Below are 21,412 nucleotides of genomic sequence, written 5' to 3'. Positions count from 1 at the left end.
GAATTTCAGGTATTGCTCAAAACATCAAAGGCAGATATTGTTGGGATATCAGACACATGGTGTCACACAGATATAAGGAATGCAGAACTGGAATTTGGGGAGTACAATGTGTACAGAAAGGATAGACAGGATAGGAAGGGAGGAGGGGTTATGCTATCAGTTAAGAAACACATAAAATCCAAGGAAGTGAAGCCAGTTGACATCGCTGGACAGTGCAGTGTTGAGTCAGTTTTGTGTGACATAAGCATTGGGAGATCAAAATTGAGAGTAGGAGTGTGCTATAGGCCTAAAGACTCTGATGAGTATAATAAGAAACTGTACAGGGAAATAAAGTGGGCCAGTAAATCAGAGAGTCTTATAATGGGGGATTTTAATTTCCCAGATATTGACTGGAATTTATGGGTTGGTCACTCACACACTAGCAAGGCTTTTGTGGATTTATTGGATGATTGTTTTCTTCATCAGCATGTTCGGGAGGCAACTAGAGGGAGTAATACTTTGATCTGATTATCAATAGTGATTCTTCATGCATTAAGAATCTGCAGATAAAGGAACCACTAGGTGGCAGTGATCACAGTGTGCTGAAGTGAGATTTACTCAAAGATAACTACCATCAGGGGTAAAGGGAAGGGTTTTTGCTTTTATAAAGGCAACTGTGATGGTCTGAGACAGTATTTAAATTCTATATAGTGGGACCAACTGATGATGTTACCAACAGCAAATTCAAAATGGGAAGCATTCAAAGAACTTATCTTGGAAGCTACTAGGCGTTACATACCAACTAAGAAATATTGTTCAAGGTTTAGGCCTAAATGGATGTCAGATGAACTAATGAGACATATGGCAGAGAAGAAAATTGCATGGGAGACATATAAATCAATATGTGACACAGAAGCCTTTGATAGATATAAGCTGATCTGTAACCAAGTTACAAAGAATGTTAAGCAGGCGAAGGCAGATTACGAGAAATCTTTGGCAAAGGATGCAAAGAAAAACAGCAAAGAGTTCTTTACTTATGTAAACTCTAGAAGGAAGGGGATGAATCAGATTGGTCCACTTGATATCGATGGTTCAACTTTTGATGATCCTGCTCGGGTAGCTAACAAACTAAATGAATATTTTTCATCGACATTCACACGAGGAGTTATTCAGGAAGGGGAATGCCAGAGGTGAAGTAAACTCTGGCAGTGAGCTAGATGATTTTGTAATAACTGAGAGTCAAGTGGAGGAGAAATTGTTGAGGATAAACATAAAAAAGTCACCCGGGATGGATGGGTTCTATCCAGTTATATTGAAGGAGGCAGAAAAGGAAGTAAGCAAACCCTTAGCCATAATTATGAGAGCTTCCTTGGACTCAGGGGAGGTACCCATAGACTGGAGATGTGCAAATGTGACCCCAATTCACAAAGGAAGATCAAAGTCTGACGCAAGTAATTATAGACCTGTGAGTTTAACTTCTGTTCCAGGAAAATTAAGGAGGCACTGGTTAAAGAAGCACTGCAGGATCATCTAGACAAGACTTCAGTTATAGCTTGGACACAGCATGGTTTTGTTAAGGGAAAGTCTTGCTTTTGTTTGTTTTGTTATTTGCTTTTAGGAGCATTAGCAACTAAGGCCATATTGCTCCGGGATATGCGATGGTCATTCCCTGAACTTTCCGCATCCTCCGTATTTGGTGGTGATGGGCTCGAACCCCTGTCTAATCAAGAAGAGTGTGCTATGCACTGCTGCTCCTTCCCACCTGGCTACGGAGGCACCAGGAAAGTCTTGCCTGAAGAATTTGATTGGATACTATGATGCAGTCAAAAGAACTGGATGCAGGGATTAACTTTGATATTATATATTTAGATCATAGAAAGGCTTTTGATACTGTTGCACATGGAAGACTGCTGCACAAATTGGAGTGGTGTGGCATTGGAGGCAAATTGCTGCTGTGGATAAAGGGATCGTTGAGTGGGAGAAGACAGAGAGTGGTAATCAATGGACACCGCTCATCGTGGACTAATGTTATTAGTGGAGTCCCTTAGGGTTCAGTGTTGGGTCCATTATTTTTTTCTGTATTTATAAATGATATTGATGATGGTATATCAAGCTTAATGTCCAAGTTTGCAGACGATTCAAAGGTTGGCAAGGTTGTTAAGGACACTACTGACGCTATGCTGCTGTAACAGGATCTGGAAAGGTTGAGCAGATGGGCTGAGAAGTGGCAAATGAAGTTTAACATTGACAAATGTAAAGTACTACATATGGGAAACAGCAACCCCAGAGCAACGTATCAACTCTGTGGTACTATATTGACAGTGGTAGAGAATGAAAAGGACCTGGGGGTAATTGTGCAGGCAGATATGAAGTTCTCTGATCAGTGCAGACGGGCTGCAAGAGTAGCTCTCATGGTGTCTTGTCAATGACATACAGGAATTTTTCTAGCAGGGATAAGGAGGTGATTATTCCCTTGTATAAGGCAATGGTCAGGCCACACCTTGAGTACCATATACAGGTCTGGAGGCCTCATTTCAAGAAGGATGTAGAGCTGCTGGAATGAGTACAGAGAAGGGCAACAAGATTAGTGAATGGAACAAAGGGTTGCTCTTATGAAGAAAGGCCTAAGTTTTGCAAATTACAGTGTCTGGAGACTAGGAACTGGCGAGATGATCTGATAGAGGTGTATAAAGCCTTTAATGGTTTGAGCATGCTCAATGCCGATGGGATTCTTCCTCTTGCTTAGAATAATCACCTGAGAGGGCATAAATTCAGATTGAGGAAAGACATGTAGGATAGATGTGCAGAAATTTGCCTTTAGCCAGCGGGTAGTTGGTTGGTGGAACAGACTTCTGTCCCTTGTCGTGGAAGTTGATAGCCTAAATAAATTTAAGGCTCAGCTGGACAGGTATTTCGAACAAACGGAGGGTTGAAATGGAAGTGGTTTTTTTTTTTTTTTGGCTGATGCTGCATAAGCTCGCTTTCTTGCATAATGTGCCTCTAATAATGCTATAGCGGACAGAGGGTTTTAAAAAGTAAGAATTGCGAATAGAGAATTACTATACTGGAAGAAATAATAAGAGAATTAAGTAATTAAATAGAGAATTATCATTACATGACAGTTTCTGTTCATGTTGGTATGCAGCAAAAATATTTAAATATTGCTGTTGCAAAAATGTTTCTACAGAAATATTTAAATCTCCCACTTCTTGAATGTATTAGTATTAGTAATAGTCACATGGTGCAAGGAAGCCTGTGGCTTATGCTGCACTGGCAAAAATAAAATAAATAAAATTTAAAAAATAATAAGAAGAAAATTAAAAAAAATAATAATTAATAAGGGAAAAGGAAATAGACAGCCTATGCGTTTCCCTCATCCTGTAGGTAATTATCCAGCTGACCTTTGAATTTCCCCAAGCTGTCAACCTCTACCACCCATGTAGGTAACTTATTCCAGTAATTTATAACACTCTGACTAAAATAAAACTTCCTGCAATCCAGTCTAAACATCTTCCCCCCCTTGTAACTTGAAATTATGGTCCCTTATTCTAGAATCATTTATAACTGTGAAAATTACATTCTCATTCATTTTACTTATGCCTCTCAGAGCCCTAAACATCTCAGTCAAGTCTCCTCTAAGGTGCCTAATTTCTAAGCTTTGCAATCCACATGTTCGAAGTCTTTCCTCATATGGACGACCTTTTGCCGATCTCACCAGGCGAGTTACCTGTTTTTTTAACCCTTTCAAGAAGCACAATGTCTTTCTTTAGGTGCAGTCTCCATACTTGAACACAGTATTCCAAGTGTAGTGTAACAATAACCTTGTATAATGGGATTATGACATCCTTATCTCTACTAGCAATTGTTCGATAAATCATCGATAGGACACCATGAGCCTTCCTTGCAACCTGTCTACAATGCTCGGAGAACTTCATGGCTGACCTTATCATAATACCCAAGTCCCTTTCTTCCACTACTGATTTTAGTTCAATTCCACCAAGTGTATAAGTTATTTTGGGGTTACTGTTCCCCAGGTGTAATACCTTACACTTTGCTGGATTCAAGCATTGCTGCCATTTTTCTGACCATCCCTGAAGTCTATCTAGGTCACTCTGAAGAAGCTCTGCTTGGTGGTAATCATTAACAACTCTACCAATCTTTACATCATCCTCAAATTTAGACCTCACGCCCTCTATCCCTTCATTGATGTCATTTATGAAAAATCAAAAACAATTGTTATCCTAATACTGATTCTTGGGGAACTCCACTTCTTAAATCAACCCAATCTGAGGAATAACCAGTGGTGATATTCAAATTATTTAACAACTGGTACTCTAAGATAAAATTATGTATAGGGAATGCAGGTAATAAAAAATAAGAAAAACAAACGGTAATGACAAGAAAAAGAAACAAATTTTAATTAGCATAAATAATAGTGAAATAAACATAATTATTAGCCAACAGTGTTGTACAACACATTATTCTAATAATTTCCAAACCATTGATTGGTTTTGGGAAATTGTTTTTGATGCCTTTTCTTTGACACGATTATCACTTGCTAGTGATGTCCCTGCCTGAGTCTTGATTTGACATAAGGAATTGCATCAAATTCTTCCAGCGATTTTTCCATTAAATTGATGGTCATTAGGTGACCTGTTGTTTCCATAGTAAGAGAATTTCGTTTATTCTCAATTAATATTATTCGTGGTACTAAAGCCTCTTTCAACTTCCGCAGCATGAACAGTGATAACTTTTAAGATTCTATTTGTCAGGCTCAGGCACATTATTATACTTGATATCTCTGCTATCGACAAAATCTTGAAAGTCATTTACTGGAATATTGTATTTAATTAGTTGACTTAACTGTTTTAATTTATTTTCACCTTCAATCCATGGAGCTTCACAAACATGACCTGGTTAAGTTTCAGGGTTTAATAGGTTGAAATAGCTCAGAATATTACATCATCTGACAGCGATCGCATTGTCATAAAATGTATTAGACAATCAAACAATTTTTCTCTGGGAATTGATATTATTATTTGCTTTACTTCAAATGGTATATTATACTTCTTATTTTTCATAATATCTTCTGCTTCTTTTTCATGTGGTCCTTTATTTGATTTCATATATTCAGTTGATATTATTCTTCGACGAATATATTATTCGTGGTACTAAAGCCTTTGATTAATGAAATATTTCTTTCTTGTAAAGAGTATTGAAATCTCCGCTAGAATGTCATTAATTAAGGCCAAATCTTTAAAAAAAATTTTCATTTTCAAAATGTTTCGCCATTTCCACTTCATGATTTTTATTCAAGTGAACATACAAAGTTTCATAGGACTTCCAAACAGCTTTTGCAGTACTAGCACTGCAGGCTGCCCATCAAGGTCCATATATTCTCCCTATTTTAAGTACTTTAGTTTCAAACTCTTTAGAAATATTATATAACTCTCTTTGATGCTTATTTGAAGTATGAAAATAAACATAAAGTTTATCAAGAAAATGCCAAAAGTAGTTTACTTGTTTTACATCTCTTATTGCATTGTCAAAAGAACTGAATACGGTGGGCGAGATAGTGTCCAGTACAAACATTTGGAAATTTTTCACTGGCTCCATCTGCACAAAATCCAATAAGATTTTCACATAAATAATTTTCATTGAAACCATACTTCTCCAGAGCTGATATGAAAGTTTGGTAAATTATTTTGGTGTGACATAAGCACTCACTGCGAAAGCAAAAATAAGAGTAGGAGTGTGTTATAGGCCTAATGAGTACAATGAAAAATTGTACAGAGAAATAGCGTGGGCTAGTAAATCGGAATGTCTTATAATGGGGGATTTTAACTTCCCAGATATTGACTGGAACTTGTGAGTTGGTCACTCACACACTAGTCAGACTTTTGTGGATTTATTGGATGATTGTTTTCTGCAGCATGTTCGAGGCAACCAGAGAAAGTAATACTCTTGATGTGGTTATCAACAGTGATCATTCGTGTATTAAGAATTTGCAGATAAAGGAACCACTAGGTGGCAGTGATCAGTGTACTGATGTGGGATTTACTTAAAGATTTAATTACCATCAGGGGTAAAGGAAAGGGTTTTTGCTTCCGTAAAGGTGAGTACAGTGGTCTCCGACAGTTTTTAAATTCGTTACAGTGGGATAAACTGACGATGTTACCAACAGTAAATTCTAAGTGGGAAGCATTCAAGGAATTAATCGTGGAAGCTACTAAAAGGTTCATACCTATTAAGAAATATTGTTCAAAGTTTAGGCCTAAATGGTTATCTAATGAACTAATGAGACTTGTAATAGAGAAGAAAAATGCATGGGATGCATATAAATTATCAAGCGACTGAGAAGCCTATGGCAGATATAAGCTAGTCTGTAATCAGGTGACAAAGGAGGTTAGGCAGGCGAAGGCAGATTACGAGAAATCCTTGGCAAAAGATGTTAAGAAAAACAGCAAGGATTTCTTTACTTATATAAACTCTAAAAGGAAGGGGATGAATCTGATTGGTCCATTTGACATCGATGGTTCGACTGTTGATGATCCTGCTCAGATAGCAAACAAACTGAATGAGTATTTTGCATCTCTATTCACACATGAGGAATTATTAAGGTTTGAAAATGGCAGAAGGTTATCAAATTGTAGCAGGATATTTAATGATTTTGGAATAACTGAAAGCAAAGTGGAGGAGAAATTGTTGAAGTTAAACATAAGAAAAGCACCTGGGGTGGATGGGATCTATCCAGTTATATTAAAGGAGGCGGCAAAGCAACTAAGCAAACCCTTAGCCATAATTATGAGAGCGTCCTTGGACTCAGGGGAGGTTCCCACGGACTGGAGATGTGCAAATGTATCCCCAATTCACAAAGGTGGATCGAAGGGTGACACGAGTAATTACAGACCAGTTAGTTTAACTTCTGTTCCTGGTAAAATAATTGGAGTCACTGGTTAATGATGCATTGCAGGATCATCTAGACAAGACTGCAGCAATAATTCAGACACAGCATTGGTTTGTTAAGGGAAAGTCTTGTCTGACAAATTTGATAGGATATTATGATGCGGTTACAAAGGAACTGGATGCAAAAAATAATTTTGATATCATATATTTGGATTTCAGGAAAGCTTTTGACACTGTTGTGCATGGAAGACTATTGTACAAATTGGAGCAGAATGGTATTAAGGGTAAGTTGCTACAATGGATAAAAGGATGGTTAAGTGGGAGAAGACAGAGGGTGGTAATCAATGGGCGCTGCTCTTCGTGGACTAATGTTATTAGTGGAGTCCCACAGGGTTCTGTGTTAGGTCCACTTTTGTTTTGTATGTTTATCAATGATATTGATGAAGGTATATCAGCTTAATGTCGAAGTTTGCAGATGATACAAAGGTTGGCAGGGTTGTTAATGACAATAATGGCAGTGTGCTACTGCAACAGGATCCAGATAATTTGGGCAGATGGGCTAAGAAGTGGCAACTGAAGTTTAACCTTGACAAATGCAAAGTACTGCATATGGGTAGAAGTAACCCCAGAGAAACGTACCAACTGTGTGGTACTACACTTAAGGTAGTAGAAAATGAAAAATACCTGGGAGTAATTGTGCAGTCAGATATGAAGTTTTCTGACAATGCAGACAGGCTGCCAGGGCAGGTCATGGGGTTTTGTCAATGATATATAGGAGTTTTGCTAGCAGGGAAAAGGAGGTGATTATCCCTCTGTATAAGGCAATGGTCAGGCCACTCCTTGAGTACTGCGTACAGGTCTGGAGGCCTCATTTTAGGAAGGATGTAGATTTACTTGAGCGTGTACAGAGAAGGGTAACAAGATTGGTGAGGGGAATGAAGGGATCCTCTTACCAAGAGAGGCTTAAGTTTTGCAAATTGCAGTGGCTGGAGACTAGGCACCTGTGCGGTGATCTGATTGAGGTATATAAGGCCTTGAATGGGTTGAGCACGCTGAATTCTGGTGGGATCCTTCCACTTGTTCAGATTACGAACCTGAGGGGGCATAAATTCAAATTAAGAAAGGACAGATGTAGAATAGATTAGCATTAGTAGCATTAGTAGAGGCATTTGATGCAAGAAAGCAAGCTTATGCAGCATCAGCCAAAAAAAAAAAAAAAAAACCACTTCCACTTCGCCCCTCTGTTCGTTCAAAATACCTGTCCAGCTGAGCCTTAAACTTATTTAGGCTATCAACCTCCACCACAAGGGATGGAAGTCTGTTCCACCAACCAACCACCCGCTGGCTAAAGGCAAATTTCCGCACGTCTATCCTACATCTGTCTTTCCTCAATTTGAATTTATGACCTCTTAGGTGATTTTTCTGAGCTAGAGGAAGAATCCCATCAGCATTGAGCATGCTTAAACCATTCAAGGCTTTATACACCTCTATCAGATCACCTCGCTGGTGCCTAGTCTCCAGACACTGTAATTTGCAAAACTTAAGCCTTTCTTCGTAAGAGCACCCCTTTGTTCCATTCACTAATCTTGTTGCCCTTCTCTGTACTCGTTCCAGCAGCTCCACATCCTTCTTGAAATGAGGCCTCCAGACCTGTATACAGTACTCTAGGTGTGGCCTGACCATTGCCTTATATAATAGAATAATCACCTCCTTATCCCTGCTGGAAAAATTCCTGTATATCATTGACAATACACCATGAGAGCTACTCTTGCAGCCCGTCTGCACTGCTCAGAGAACTTCATATCTGCCTGCACAACCACCCCCAAGTCCCTTTCATTCTCTACCACTGTCAGTGTAGTACCACAGAGTTGATACGTTGCTCTGGGGTTGCTGTTTCCCATGTGTAGTACTTTACATTTGTCAATGTTAAACTTCATTTGCCACCTCTCAGCCCATCTGCTCAACCTTTCCAGATCCTGTTGCAGCAGCATAGTGTCAGTAGTGTCCTTGACAACCCTGCCAACCTTTGTATCGTCTGCAAACTTGGACATTAAGCCCGATATACCATCATCAATATCATTTATAAATACAGAAAACAATAATGGACCCAACACTGAGCCCTGAGGGACTCCACTAATAACATCAGTCCACGATGAGCAGTGTCCATTGATTACCACTCTCTGTCTTCTCCCCCTCAACCACCCCTTTATCCTTAGCAGCAATTTGCCTCCAATGTCACACTGCTCCAATTTGTGTAGCAGTCTTCCATGTGCAACAGTATCAAAAGCCTTTCTAAGATCCAAGTATATAATATCAAAGTTATTCCCTGCATCCAGTTCTTTTGTGACTGCATCATAGTATCCAATCAAGTTGGTCAGGCATGACTTCCCCTTAACAAAACCATGCTGTGTCTGAGCTATAACTGAAGTCTTGTCTAAATGATCCTGCAGTGCTTCTTTAACCAGTGCCTCCATTAATTTTCCTGGAACAGAAGTTAAGCTCACAGGTCTATAATTACTTGTGTCAGCCTTTGATCCTCCTTTGTGAATTGGGGTCACATTTACACATTTCCAGTCTATGGGTACCTCCCCTGAGTCCAAGGAAGCTCTCATAATTATGGCTAAGGGTTTGCTTACTTCCTTTGCTGCCTCCTTTAATATAACTGGATAGATCCCATCCGCCCCGGGTGCCTTTCTTGTGTTTAACTTCAACAGTTTCTCCTCCACTTTACTCCCAGTTATTTCACGATTCTGTAGCTTACTGCTAGAGTTGAATACACCTCTGGCATTCCCCTCGCTGAATAACTCCTCATGTGTGAATGTCGATGCAAAATATTCATTTAGTTTGTTAGCTACCTGAGCAGGATCATCAACACTTGACCCATCAATATCAAGTGGACCAATGTGATTCATCCCCTTCCTTCTAGAGTTTACATAAGTAAAGAACTCTTTGCTGTTTTTCTTTGCATCCCTTGCCAAGGATTTCTCGTAATCTGCCTTCGCCTGCCTAACCTCCTTTGTAACTTGGTTGCATATCAACTTGTATCTATCATAGGCTTCTGTGTCATGTGTTAATTTGTATGTATCCCATGCATTTTTCTTCTCTGCCATATGCCTCATTAGTTCATCTGACATCCATTTTGGCCTAAACCTTGAACAATATTTCTTAGTTGGTATGTAAAGCCTGGTAGCTTCCAAGATGAGTTCTTTGAATGCTTCCCATTTTGAATTTGCTGTTGGTAACATCATCAGTTGGTCCCACTGTATAGAATTTAAATACTGTCTCAGTCCATCGTAGTCGCCTTTACGGAAGCAATAACCCTTCCCTTTACCCCTAATGGTAGTTACCTCTTTGAGTAAATCCCACTTCAGCACACTGTGATCACTGCCACCTAGTGGTTCATTTATCTGCAGATTCTTAATGCATGAATGATGTGCGGAAATTTGCGTTTAGCCAGCGGGTGGTTAATTGCTGGAACAAACTTCCATCTGTCGTTGTGGAAGTTGATAGGTTGAATAAATTTAAGGAGAAACTGGACAGGCATTTGGAGGGAATGGTGTGATTTTTTTTTTTTTTTTTTTTGGCTGATGCTGTATAAGCTCATACACTTGCTTTCTTGCATCACATGCCACTACTACTACTACTACTACTACTACTACAAGGAAAATCATATCATCTGCAAAGGCCAGGCTTTCCACGGGGCCCAGATCCAAGGCCAGAAATTCGTCCAGAACAACGTTCCAGAAGAAAGGGCCAAGGAAACATCAGATAGGATAGGGACACATAATGGGCGGCTACTCGAGGAGTTCCTGATAAATTCTCCTATGGTAGTATTAAATCAACCATGCCGCTTACCAACCTTCTGTAACACTATGTGGGAGACCACAATAGATGTTTCCTTGGCAACCACCTATGTGGCCGGACGTGTGGACTGGGCAATCCAAGACTCCTGGACGACGTCAGACCTCAGAGTGCTTACCTACCAAATCAACCGGACAGTTAGCAGAACTCCAGTAGGCAAACACATAATGTATCATTTTGCAGTTAACAAGGCTGACTGGGAACTCTTTGGGAGGCTGTTGTGCCAGTTGGCGGGGCATTGGATGGAGGCTCACCAACGACTTGATCCAAATGAGATTCAGAGGAGGGTCACAAAAAGTATCACAAACACTAGTGAAACAGCAATGAAGAGGAAGATTCCAACTCCGGGCGCAGTCCCCTGATGGACCCGAGAAATTGAAACATTAAGAAAGCAGGTCATAAAGGCAAGAAAAGTTTCAAAGGGCAAGACGTATCTGGCTGGAGCCAGAAGTAAGACCGTTAAGGGAAAGATACAATATTGTTAGAAACAGCTACACAGACCTGATATGCAAAAGCAAGCGGAAGGCCTGGGAGCACCTGGTCAACACAGCTGGAAATGCCAATCTCTGGGGAGTAGTCTACAAAGTTGTTACTAGCAAACACCCCAGAAGAGAAATCATAAATGCAACTTGAACCCTGCAGGGCACACTAGCCACCACCTGGGAACAGTCTATCAATAACATACTCAACCAGATATATCATGAACCAGCTGTCCCAACCTTAACAGAACAGGTACAGTTAATTAGAGAAAATGAAGCATACAAAACACAGCAAAGAGAACAGCCCTTCACCTTAGCAATTGCATACCACTGTGGCCCTCATAAGGAATAGAAAATGTCCTGGCCCATATCTTCTGGAGCCAGAAATTATAAAAAAAGGTGATAGACACCACCCCGGAACTGCTCCTTAGATTATACAACGCATGCCTAAAAACAGGAACTTATTCAGCCGACTGGAAACTTGCAACCGTGAAGCTCATACCCAAGAATCCTTCAAAGCCTCCAGAACAATTGGCCAATTGCCCTGCTCCCAGTGGCAAGTAAGCTATTCGAAAGGCTGATAGGTAAAAGAATAACTCACCAATACGAAACAGCTGGACTAAGCATGCCAACACAATATGGATTCAAGCAAGGAACTTCGCCCATCGAAGCCCTCAGTGGCCTTTTGAGAGCAGCAGCAGGGGTGACAAAAAATTTTTCCTTGCCATCTCAGTCGATTTTGCTAGGGTGTTCGACGCCATTTGGTGGCCAAGCGTCCTAGCTAGACGGAGAAGAGCAAACACACCTGTGAATTTGTACAAAATTATGGAATGCTACTTGACCAACAGAGAAATCCAGGTAATAGCACCATATAATAAGTTGACCAGATCGCTCTACAGGGGCTGCCCCCAGGGTTCAGTTCTAGGGCCACTGCTCTGGAATATGATCCTAGACGAATTCCTGACCCTGGACCTGGGGGAAGTTAACTCCCAGGCCTTTGCAGATGATCTAATACTCACAGTCGCTGCTGAAAGCTGAGCACAAATGGAAGTCCAAGCAAACCAAGCACTTAAAACTCCTTCAAGAGTGGGCCACTGTCTACTTCTTAAAAATATCAATTACAAAAACTAAATCTATCCTGTTGAAAGGCAGTCTAAACTTAAGAAGACCACCAAAATTAAAATCCCTAGCCAGACAATCAAACTAGTCGCCGAACTGAAGCATCTAGGTATTATTCTAGACACCAACCTGTCCTTCCACCCTCATCTCAAATACTTGAGAGAAAAAATAAGAAGATATCCCGGATTAATAGTCAGAATAACAAGAAAGGACTGGGGACTCAAAAAACGCACACTAACACTGTACTATAAAGCCTTCTTCACTCCGGCGATTACATATGCTTCACCCATGTGGTTCCATAGAGCCACAAAAGTGGTTAACAAAAAGATCTTGGACACCGTACAACGCTCAGTTCTCTCGGTCATCATCAGTGCCTACTGCACTGTTAGTACGCAATATGTTCTTTTGCGGTAAAAAAAACCAACCCTTGAGGTATTTGCAAGCGTTACTTTGACCAATGCCATCAGATAAACGTATATCTGTATTACCCTTGTCCCCCCAAAGTACCAGTTTCCCTGCTACTGAACCTTTAAGGTATCCTCAATAATACTAGCAGAAACTTTTGCACCACCTTTATTTAAATTTATCCCATATCTACAAAACAGATTCCTTCTACCTACAAGTGTGGGCCAAGTCCACATTTTTGTAATACACTTCGCATACTTACTCCTGGATTTTAAATAGCAATTAAAATATAAAAGTATCTCATTCTTCTGTTGTGATTAATAAAATAACAAAAATAGTAATAATTCATGATTTATATATTTAGTACACTGATAGAAATTTCCTCCCAAATGCCTTGCAGAGTCCTTCAATTCTTGAGTTAATCCATAAGGCTTTCAGCGTATAATCCCTCCTATCATGCCTGGGCAGAATTGCAGACACATAGATATTGTGACCTAACTTGCGGCATTTCTTCAGCATGGTCCTATATTTGTCTAACAAATCGTGAGATCATGTATGCCTAATGTCATTAGTTCCCACATGAATAAGGACATTCTCTTTACCTCCCTTAAAATCTGACAGTTTGTTGGTGACATTAATAGTTGCTTCTGGCAGACATACATACTAGGCAGATGTTCTAGTCCACCTATCCTTATTACAAAAAATATTTCCCATTTCCCTGACAATGGCGCCTCCTAATAGAACTAAGTTCTTTTGAATCAGAGTAGTTTGCACTTGGTTCTTCTATTCTTGGGCCTGAATCGGGAGTGCATCACTTGGTAGGTTACTAGAGTCTTGAGTCCCTGACGAGCTCCCAGTTACATTATTCTGAAGGGCAAGCACCCGTTTTTTCAGTGACTCAAATTGTTCTAGCAATGCACCTAATTTTAACTTAAAGTCGGTACATTCCTTACTACAGTGACAAAGAAAAGAATCTCCAAGTGAGCTATGATTATCTAGGTTGACCTTGGAATACATGCCACAGGTTCTGCAAAGGATAAAATCATGACCCATCCAGAAATCACCATCAGCTATTTCCATATGGGTCATAGTACCCACTGACGAACTGTTCAAGGCAGATCTTGTAACAACCATTGCAAAATTTACTAAATATTAATAAAAGGAACTTTAAAAAAAAATCTTATGGAAATTTTTTAAATCTCAGTCATATTATGAATCTTGACTCTTGATATTTTAAGGAGTCCTTATGTGCTGTAATGTGATAACTAGATCGTATGTATAGCTTAGCTTAATTTTCGATTACGAACGGTACGATTACGTACAACAGAACAACACACAAATTCAAGCAACTTTAAATCAGATTACCCAAAAGCACTCCAAGAAATGGGATACGCTCACTAGGAAACACAAAAAACTCCCCACAAACTCAGTTGTTAACATCTCCACACAAACATTTTCCCCTAACGAACTTGCCAGTCTAGAATACGGATTCAATTTCGCCATTAACAGCAACAACTACCCAGTTAAAGACGCCATGAGGTGAGTGCTGAAAATTAAGCTAAGCTATACATACGATCTAGTCATATTATGAATGTAAATGCAATTAGAACACGTACTTTGTTTCTTTGAGAATTCAAAGAACACTATAAAAACATCAGAGAAAGAAGTGGTACTTTATTGCAATATGTTCTGGAGGGAATTAATTCAGGAGAGAAATGTCTATTGTGTCCACTAAAAAGTCCATTTTCTCTGTCCAAAGAGAAAGTAAACAGTGGATGCCAGTGGTTGGAATTTATTGAATTAAACTGTAATACTATATTAAAAGGAAAGTTTGAAGAACTTACTGCAATTTCTACAGCAGATAATGCTATCCACTTTTGGGAGTTGTTACTTTTCAAAAAAAATTTTTTCCAAATTTTAGAAAATCTGGGAAGTGATATACAAGTACTGCCATTTCAAATAATTGAATCATTCTTCTGAATGAAGGAGACAGTCATTCAGCAAGCAAGATGCTGTTAATGGTACAGCCAAGTATAGTCTGATGATGCATTCCAGCAAGATTTCTGAAACATTACCTAACTGTATGGTACATTTAAACAATAATGCTAAGTAAACTAACTTTTTAAAAAACTCACATGGTATAATAATGTTTATTTAGAGAGAGTATTTCATGGAAAATCACCATGTAATGTCATTTCCTAATTACATTTTGTGATTTAATAAAATAAACAAATAGCAATACCTCAGAGTATGCAGTCCACATTTTTGTAATACACTTCACATACTTCCTCCTAGATTTTAAATAGCAGTTGAAATATAAAATTATCTCATCCTTCTGTTGTGATTAATAAAATAACAAAAGTAGTAATAATTCATGATTTATATATTTAGTACACTGATAACAAAACAGGACTACATTCTACCGACTGAAGAATGTGTTCTATTTCATCCACATTTTGTCCATTTGCACGTTCAGAAGAAATATGAGCACTGGGAACTGTACCAGTCTCATGCAGTTTGGTGTAAGCACTCTTGAATCAGGTATTCTGCGGTTAGGAAACCATCGACGGTATTCTCTATATGCAGCAGTAGCACTTCCACCGCAAAAACCATAGACAAACACCATATCGGCATATCCAGCATGTGTGAAGATGTGCGGCATTCTTAACAACACTTCTTTATTTATTACTTTATTATTTTTATTATTATTTAACTTTATTATTTAACAACACTTTATTATTAACAACACTTTATTATTTAAATTTATAAATATATTACACCAAACAGCATCAGGTTATAACTGCTTCTTGGTCACATCTGATTCAGAAAGCTGTGTGTGCAAGTTTCAAACAGCTGTATCTCTGTTTCCCAATGAGAAGTGGACACGTTTATATGAACTTTTTTACTCAGAATAATCAATACTATAACCTCCCAAAATATTTACTATTCCTCCTGAATCACCCTGTATATATATATATGTGTGTGTGTGTGTGTGTGTAGAGGCAATATGAAAAAAAAAGAAAGAAATGGAAAGGAGCAAAGAAACAAATAAATAACAGACAGAAGTAGAAATGGAAGGAATGTGTATCTAAAAATTTTGAAAAATATTAAGTATGGGACAAATACAGAGAAAGCTATAAGCCAATAAATAATAAATTTAGAGTGGAGTGGTGAGGTGAAGTCAGTTTAAATTTATTATTTATTGGCTTATAACTTTGTATTTGTCTAAAATTTTCCAAAAAGTTTTTTTTTTTTCCAAAATTTTTAGATATACATTCCTTCCACTCGTCTTCCATTTCTTTGCTTGTCTTCCGCTTTTTTTTTCATATTGCCTTTATATTTTGCAATGTGTATTTGTTGGATATTGCTTATGCAGCCACATGCATTCGTGATCATCTCTTTCTTTCTTTATTTTTACTATTAAACATATTATTTTTACAGTTTTACCTATATATATATATATATAGTATCTTATGTTAGACTAGAGTCGATAAGAGTGAAAGAGCAAGAGCAGGAGTTTCTATTGCTGTTAAAAAGAAATTGAGACACAACATGAAAAACTGGCAATTTATTAATGAAAGAATGATCTCATTGGAACTGACAATGTATGGGAGAGAAATATGTATTTTCGGAATATATGCCCCGACTAATGACACCGCCGATACCTTGAAGGATGAATTGGGAGGATCTGAGAGAACTAATAGAAAAATTCCCTAATAACAAAGAGATATTTCTAATGGGAGATTTCAATGCAAGAGTAGGAACTTAACAAAATAGCAAAGTTATTGGAAGATTTGGAGAGAAAGAGAGGAACAAGTCGAACTGTTCACAAATCTTTGTGAACAGTTCGACTTGAGAATAAACAACACATTTTTCCAACACAAGGATATCCATAATTATACTTGATCACAGGAGACAAGACAAATTAGATCAGTTATAGATTACATTATTTCAAAACATTCAGGGACATACGTATTGAAAGATGTCAGAGTTTATAGAGGAGCCGAATGTGGATCTGACCATTTTCTTGTTAAAACAACACTGAGGTGGCACTGGATTAAGAAAATATGTGCGGACCTGGATTACAGAGAAAGTAAGAGCTGCTGTAGAGGAAAAGAAACTTGCATATAAGAAATGGCTGGGTGATAGGAATGATGCATATAGGAACATTTATGTTGAAAAGAAGAAAATAGCCAATTGGTTGGTAGTAGAAGCCAAAAATGAAGAATGGGAAAGGAAATGCACAACTATTAATAGCAAATTGGGCTTCAAGCAATCAGCGGAATCATGGAAGGCCCTTAAAGACTTGAGAAAACAGAATAAATACAACGCTGGTTTGCAATTAATACCTTTGAAAGGCTGTACGGAGTACTATGAAGGACTTTTAAAAGAACACCGGGAAGAGATCAAGACGATGGAGGATTTTGGTGTAGAAGACTCGGGCTTAAAAATTTCTGTTAGTGAAGTGGAACTCCTGCTAAAGGAAAGAAGGAATGGCAAATCACCTGGACCTGGAGGAGTTTACACGGAACTTCTGAAATATGGAGCAAGAGGAGTGGCTGTTCTGATACAAAAACTGTTAAATAGTATATTGAGAGGAGAAGAAATACCGAAAGAAATGATAATAGGATATATTACATCAATTTATAAGAAGGGCAATCAGAAAAGCTGTTCAAATTACAGAGGAATATGCATCCTGAATCCGCTGTTAAAGATCCTTGGAAAATGGATCAGGAACCATTTAGAAGCCTGAATCGAGATATCAGAAGAACAAAGTGGTTTTTCAGCTGGGAGGTCATGTATAGACCATATCTCAACAGTATGACAGATCCTTGAAAAATGCCAATCAAAAGGTAAAAAAAAAAATCTTTATGATTTTCATTGACCTTGAAAAGGCATATGACAGTGTTCCAAGAAAACTTATGGGAAGCACTGAAAGAGGCAAATATTGATGGACAACTGATTAGCATTATTAAGGCAATTTACAAGAATAATAGATGCAGAATTAAAATGGATCAGCTTTGTCACCTGAATTCCACACTTCAAAAGGCTTATTACAAGGTTGTTGCTTGTCACCAACACTTTTCAAAATTTATATCAACATCTGCCTAAGATCCTGGTCAAAAAAATGCAATAAAATGGGATTGCCGATTAATAAGAACACCTATATTCACAATTTACTTTTTCAGACGATCAGGTGGTGATAACACAAGACTTAGAAGATGCAAAGTATGCATGTCATCAATTGTTTGAGGAATATAAACAATGGGGTCTAAAAATTAATTTTAGCAAGACTGAAATGTTGTCTTCAGGACCAGAACACATTCTAAATATTGCAGGTTTTAAAATCAAACAAGTCGATAAATTCAAGTATTTGGGATCAATCTTACAAAGTGATGGATCAGCTAAGTTGTCTTCCCTCCACTGGAGGGAAGACAACTTAGTTGATTTCAATCCTTCTAAAACTCAATCTTGTCTTATATTTCGCAAAAAGCATTCTTCTGCTCCTGTGCTTATCTTTGGTGACACTCCGATTTCTAGGCAGACGATATATCTCTTTTGGAGATTACTCTGACTTCTAATCTCTCTTGGCACAAGCACATTACAAATATTGCTTCCTCTGCATCTAAAAAACTTGGTTTTCTCTTTTGCTCTTGGCGTTACTTTTCTTCCAAACAGCTGTTCACTCTGTACAAATCGCAAATCCGCCCTACCATGGAATATTGTTTCCACATCTTGGGTGGTGCCTCCAAAATCTCTCAGGCTTCTTGATTCTATTCAGAAGAGGGCAGTTAGGTTAATTAATGATTCATTTCTAACAGAGTCTCTCCACTCTTCTCATAGCCGTACTGTTTCTGCTGCATGCTTCTTTTACAGCTATTTCCATGGGCTCTGTTCTTCTGAATTGGCTTCTATAATTCCCTCTCTCTCTTTCAAAACAGTCCGAACACGTGCCGCCACCAGCCAACATCCATTTACTGTCCAACTTCAAACTCACAGAACCAACTTTTCATCTTCCTCTTTTGTTCATTCAACTGCTGTTTTCTGGAACAACCTTCCTTCATACGTATTTCCTGAAAATTATAGTCTACAGAGGTTCAAGTCTAATGTCAACAAATATCTTCTTTCGTCTTCTCAACCTCCAACCCAAGCATGGTACTAAGTACCATAGATTCTAATACCTCTCGTGTTTGGGGTTTACATAACAAAACAAAAAAAACACTGTATTGTATAGCTACGCATGTGGTTTGGAATGCAGTATTTATGAATGTTTAACATTCATTTTTTGCAATTAATGTTCATATTTTCAATTTTGTTGATACTTGATACTTGGGGGAAAAAACTCGTAAACCCAGGAACTCGTAAAGCGAGAACTGCCTGTATATTAATAGGGCCTAAAGGTTAAGATTAATATAGTTTTAAATTTATAAACTTTTTTTAAATATATTATAAAAGATATGCATAATGCCCATTGATTATTGTTGACTTGACAGAGAATGGATGATATAAACTTCCAAGTTAAAATAAAAGGTTATTAGTTGACTTTTGTGCAAGCCAAAAACCACATGGACTCCACTATAGAAGAAAAAGAAATGGAAGTGTAGATTCAGTATAAGCAACATCTAAAGAAGACTGAAAGCTTGGAAAATGGCAACCCCTGTGTTGGCCATGGTAAAATATTACTGTTTGTGAATATAGTCCAGTATTTTAAATATTAAGCTTAGGCATAGTGAAACTTAGCAATAGCTATTTGCACATGTGCAAATTTCCATATTCTGCAGTACATAGCTGTTTGCACTACTTCACCATCACCTAGTTTTATTACGTTTGCTTTACTATAATTGTTTGTTATGGCTTTTAAAGTGCTTTTCTAAGTATAATCGATTATCTATTCATTAATCTTTTATGCATTCATATTCACATTTTTGCCAAATGTATGGAGGCCCTTAGGTTACATCAACTTTGGTATCCTCCGAGGCATATTTTTATTATTCATTAATGTTGATGCATGTTCATTCAACAAAAAAAAAAAAAAAAAAAAAATATATATATATATATATATATAGGTTTATTATTTTTTTTTTAAGCTAGAGCAGTACTGGACGTATGAATTGTGTCATGGTAGATTCCTTAGGCAGTATCATGAGGAGAGCACTGTGCAAGGGGTATTTATATTTTCAGTTCTATTTATATCATTAAAAGTTCATAAATGAATTAAAGGAGTTTATATTTCTAAATAAATCTAAATTATTGCAATTTCAGTATTTTCCTGTGTTGTTATAGTTAGCATTTAAAAAAAATTTATATACATAAAATGATTGTAGAAAGACTGCACTTGAGATACTGAAATTCTTGAAATAAATGCTAAACAGGACTAAAACATAAATTTCAATTTTTTAGTGTATGTGTGCTAAGAGGAGATTTTTATTTCAGCTTTGTGAATTATTACTCAAAATACTAGCCATTTCAACTTTAAAAAATATAATTAAAATTAAGAATCCAAAAGAACAGGCAAAAACCAGAATATTTAGAACAAAAGATTAAAAATAAAGCTACTGAAGAGACTAGCTTAACATAAAATAGCTTGTAATAAAACATAATTTAACAGAAAAATGCATGTGAAAAGCACAGGAATCTCAAGAAGTAAAAAAAAATGGAAAAGTAATTTAAATCAAAAGTATTGCTTTATTAATTTAATCACATTAAAGTAATTAAATTAATAACATGGAGGGAAAATAAAAATAATATTGCCCATCTTGGCTAAAAATTAAAATACAAATTTTGCCAGCTACAGAACTGCCAAGACTAGGACCTTCTGAATCAGTCAAGGTCTAATTGTGAAATATCACAATTAGATAATTAGACAATTGTGAAATATCACACGTGCAATAAGCAGAAGAAAGAATGAAAAATGAAGAAATATTAGCCATGAATACCATATTCTTCAGATTGCTGCTGAGATATCATGATAAACAAACAGCATTTTGTAATTTAGTCAGATAAGCAAGAAAGCTTATCTGAGTGGCTATTTGAATGGCTGCAGAAATTATGCTGCCAAAATACCATAAAAGTAAAAAAAAGTAGTAACACTAAAACCTAGAACTTACCACAACATTAGCATAAGCATAAAGAGTTGAAACTGTAGGTGAAACCCAATATATGAGGGCTGTTCAGAAAATACGCGGACTGAGATCATTGCTCTGAGTCTGAGTCACTTGGGAGGTTGGTATAGGTCTGCTTTTTGAAATAGTGTCCTTCACATGCTATACACCTTTTACGGTGGTTCACTAGCTTCTGAAACACGTGCTGCAGCCCACTTTCTGAAAGGCATTGCAGGATAGTGGATGTGGCAGATTTAACTTCTTCATTTGTGTTAAATTTTTTTCCTCTCAACTCTTTTTTGAGGCTCAGGAAAGCCCAAGAAATTGCATGGTGTGAGGTCTGGGCTGTATGGAGGGTGGTCTAGTGGTTGACCACCAATTTTTGCTAAAGCTTGCATTTCTGGTTGTGCGACATGTGGCCTAGCATTATCTTGAAGAAGAAACTATTCTTGATTAAGCAGTTCCAGGCTTTTTTTTTTTGTGAATTGCTCCTTTGAGGTGAACTCTCATGTTAGCATAATATTATCCATTTACAGTTTGTTTCTCAGGAACCCAGTGCTG

The 21,412-nt window shown here is 37.7% G+C and overlaps 1 protein-coding gene across 2 annotated transcripts in view; it reads left to right on the top strand.

Moving 5' to 3' along the window:
- Positions 1-21,412, top strand: part of LOC150082290 (endoplasmic reticulum lectin 1-like) — a 163,643-nt gene that overhangs the window by 55,880 nt on the left and 86,351 nt on the right. For both annotated transcript variants that reach the window (XM_090380106.1, XM_090380107.1), the window contains exon 5: positions 19,838-19,915. In XM_090380106.1, the coding sequence (XP_090236232.1) occupies positions 19,838-19,915 (78 nt within the window). The remainder of the gene's footprint in view (positions 1-19,837; positions 19,916-21,412) is intronic.

This window comes from Mastigoproctus giganteus, chromosome 8, assembly GCF_048544385.1.
Source record: "Mastigoproctus giganteus isolate SK-2022 chromosome 8, ASM4854438v1, whole genome shotgun sequence".
Taxonomy (NCBI): domain Eukaryota; kingdom Metazoa; phylum Arthropoda; class Arachnida; order Uropygi; family Thelyphonidae; genus Mastigoproctus; species Mastigoproctus giganteus.
This window is presented reverse-complemented; position numbering and strand designations above follow the sequence as displayed.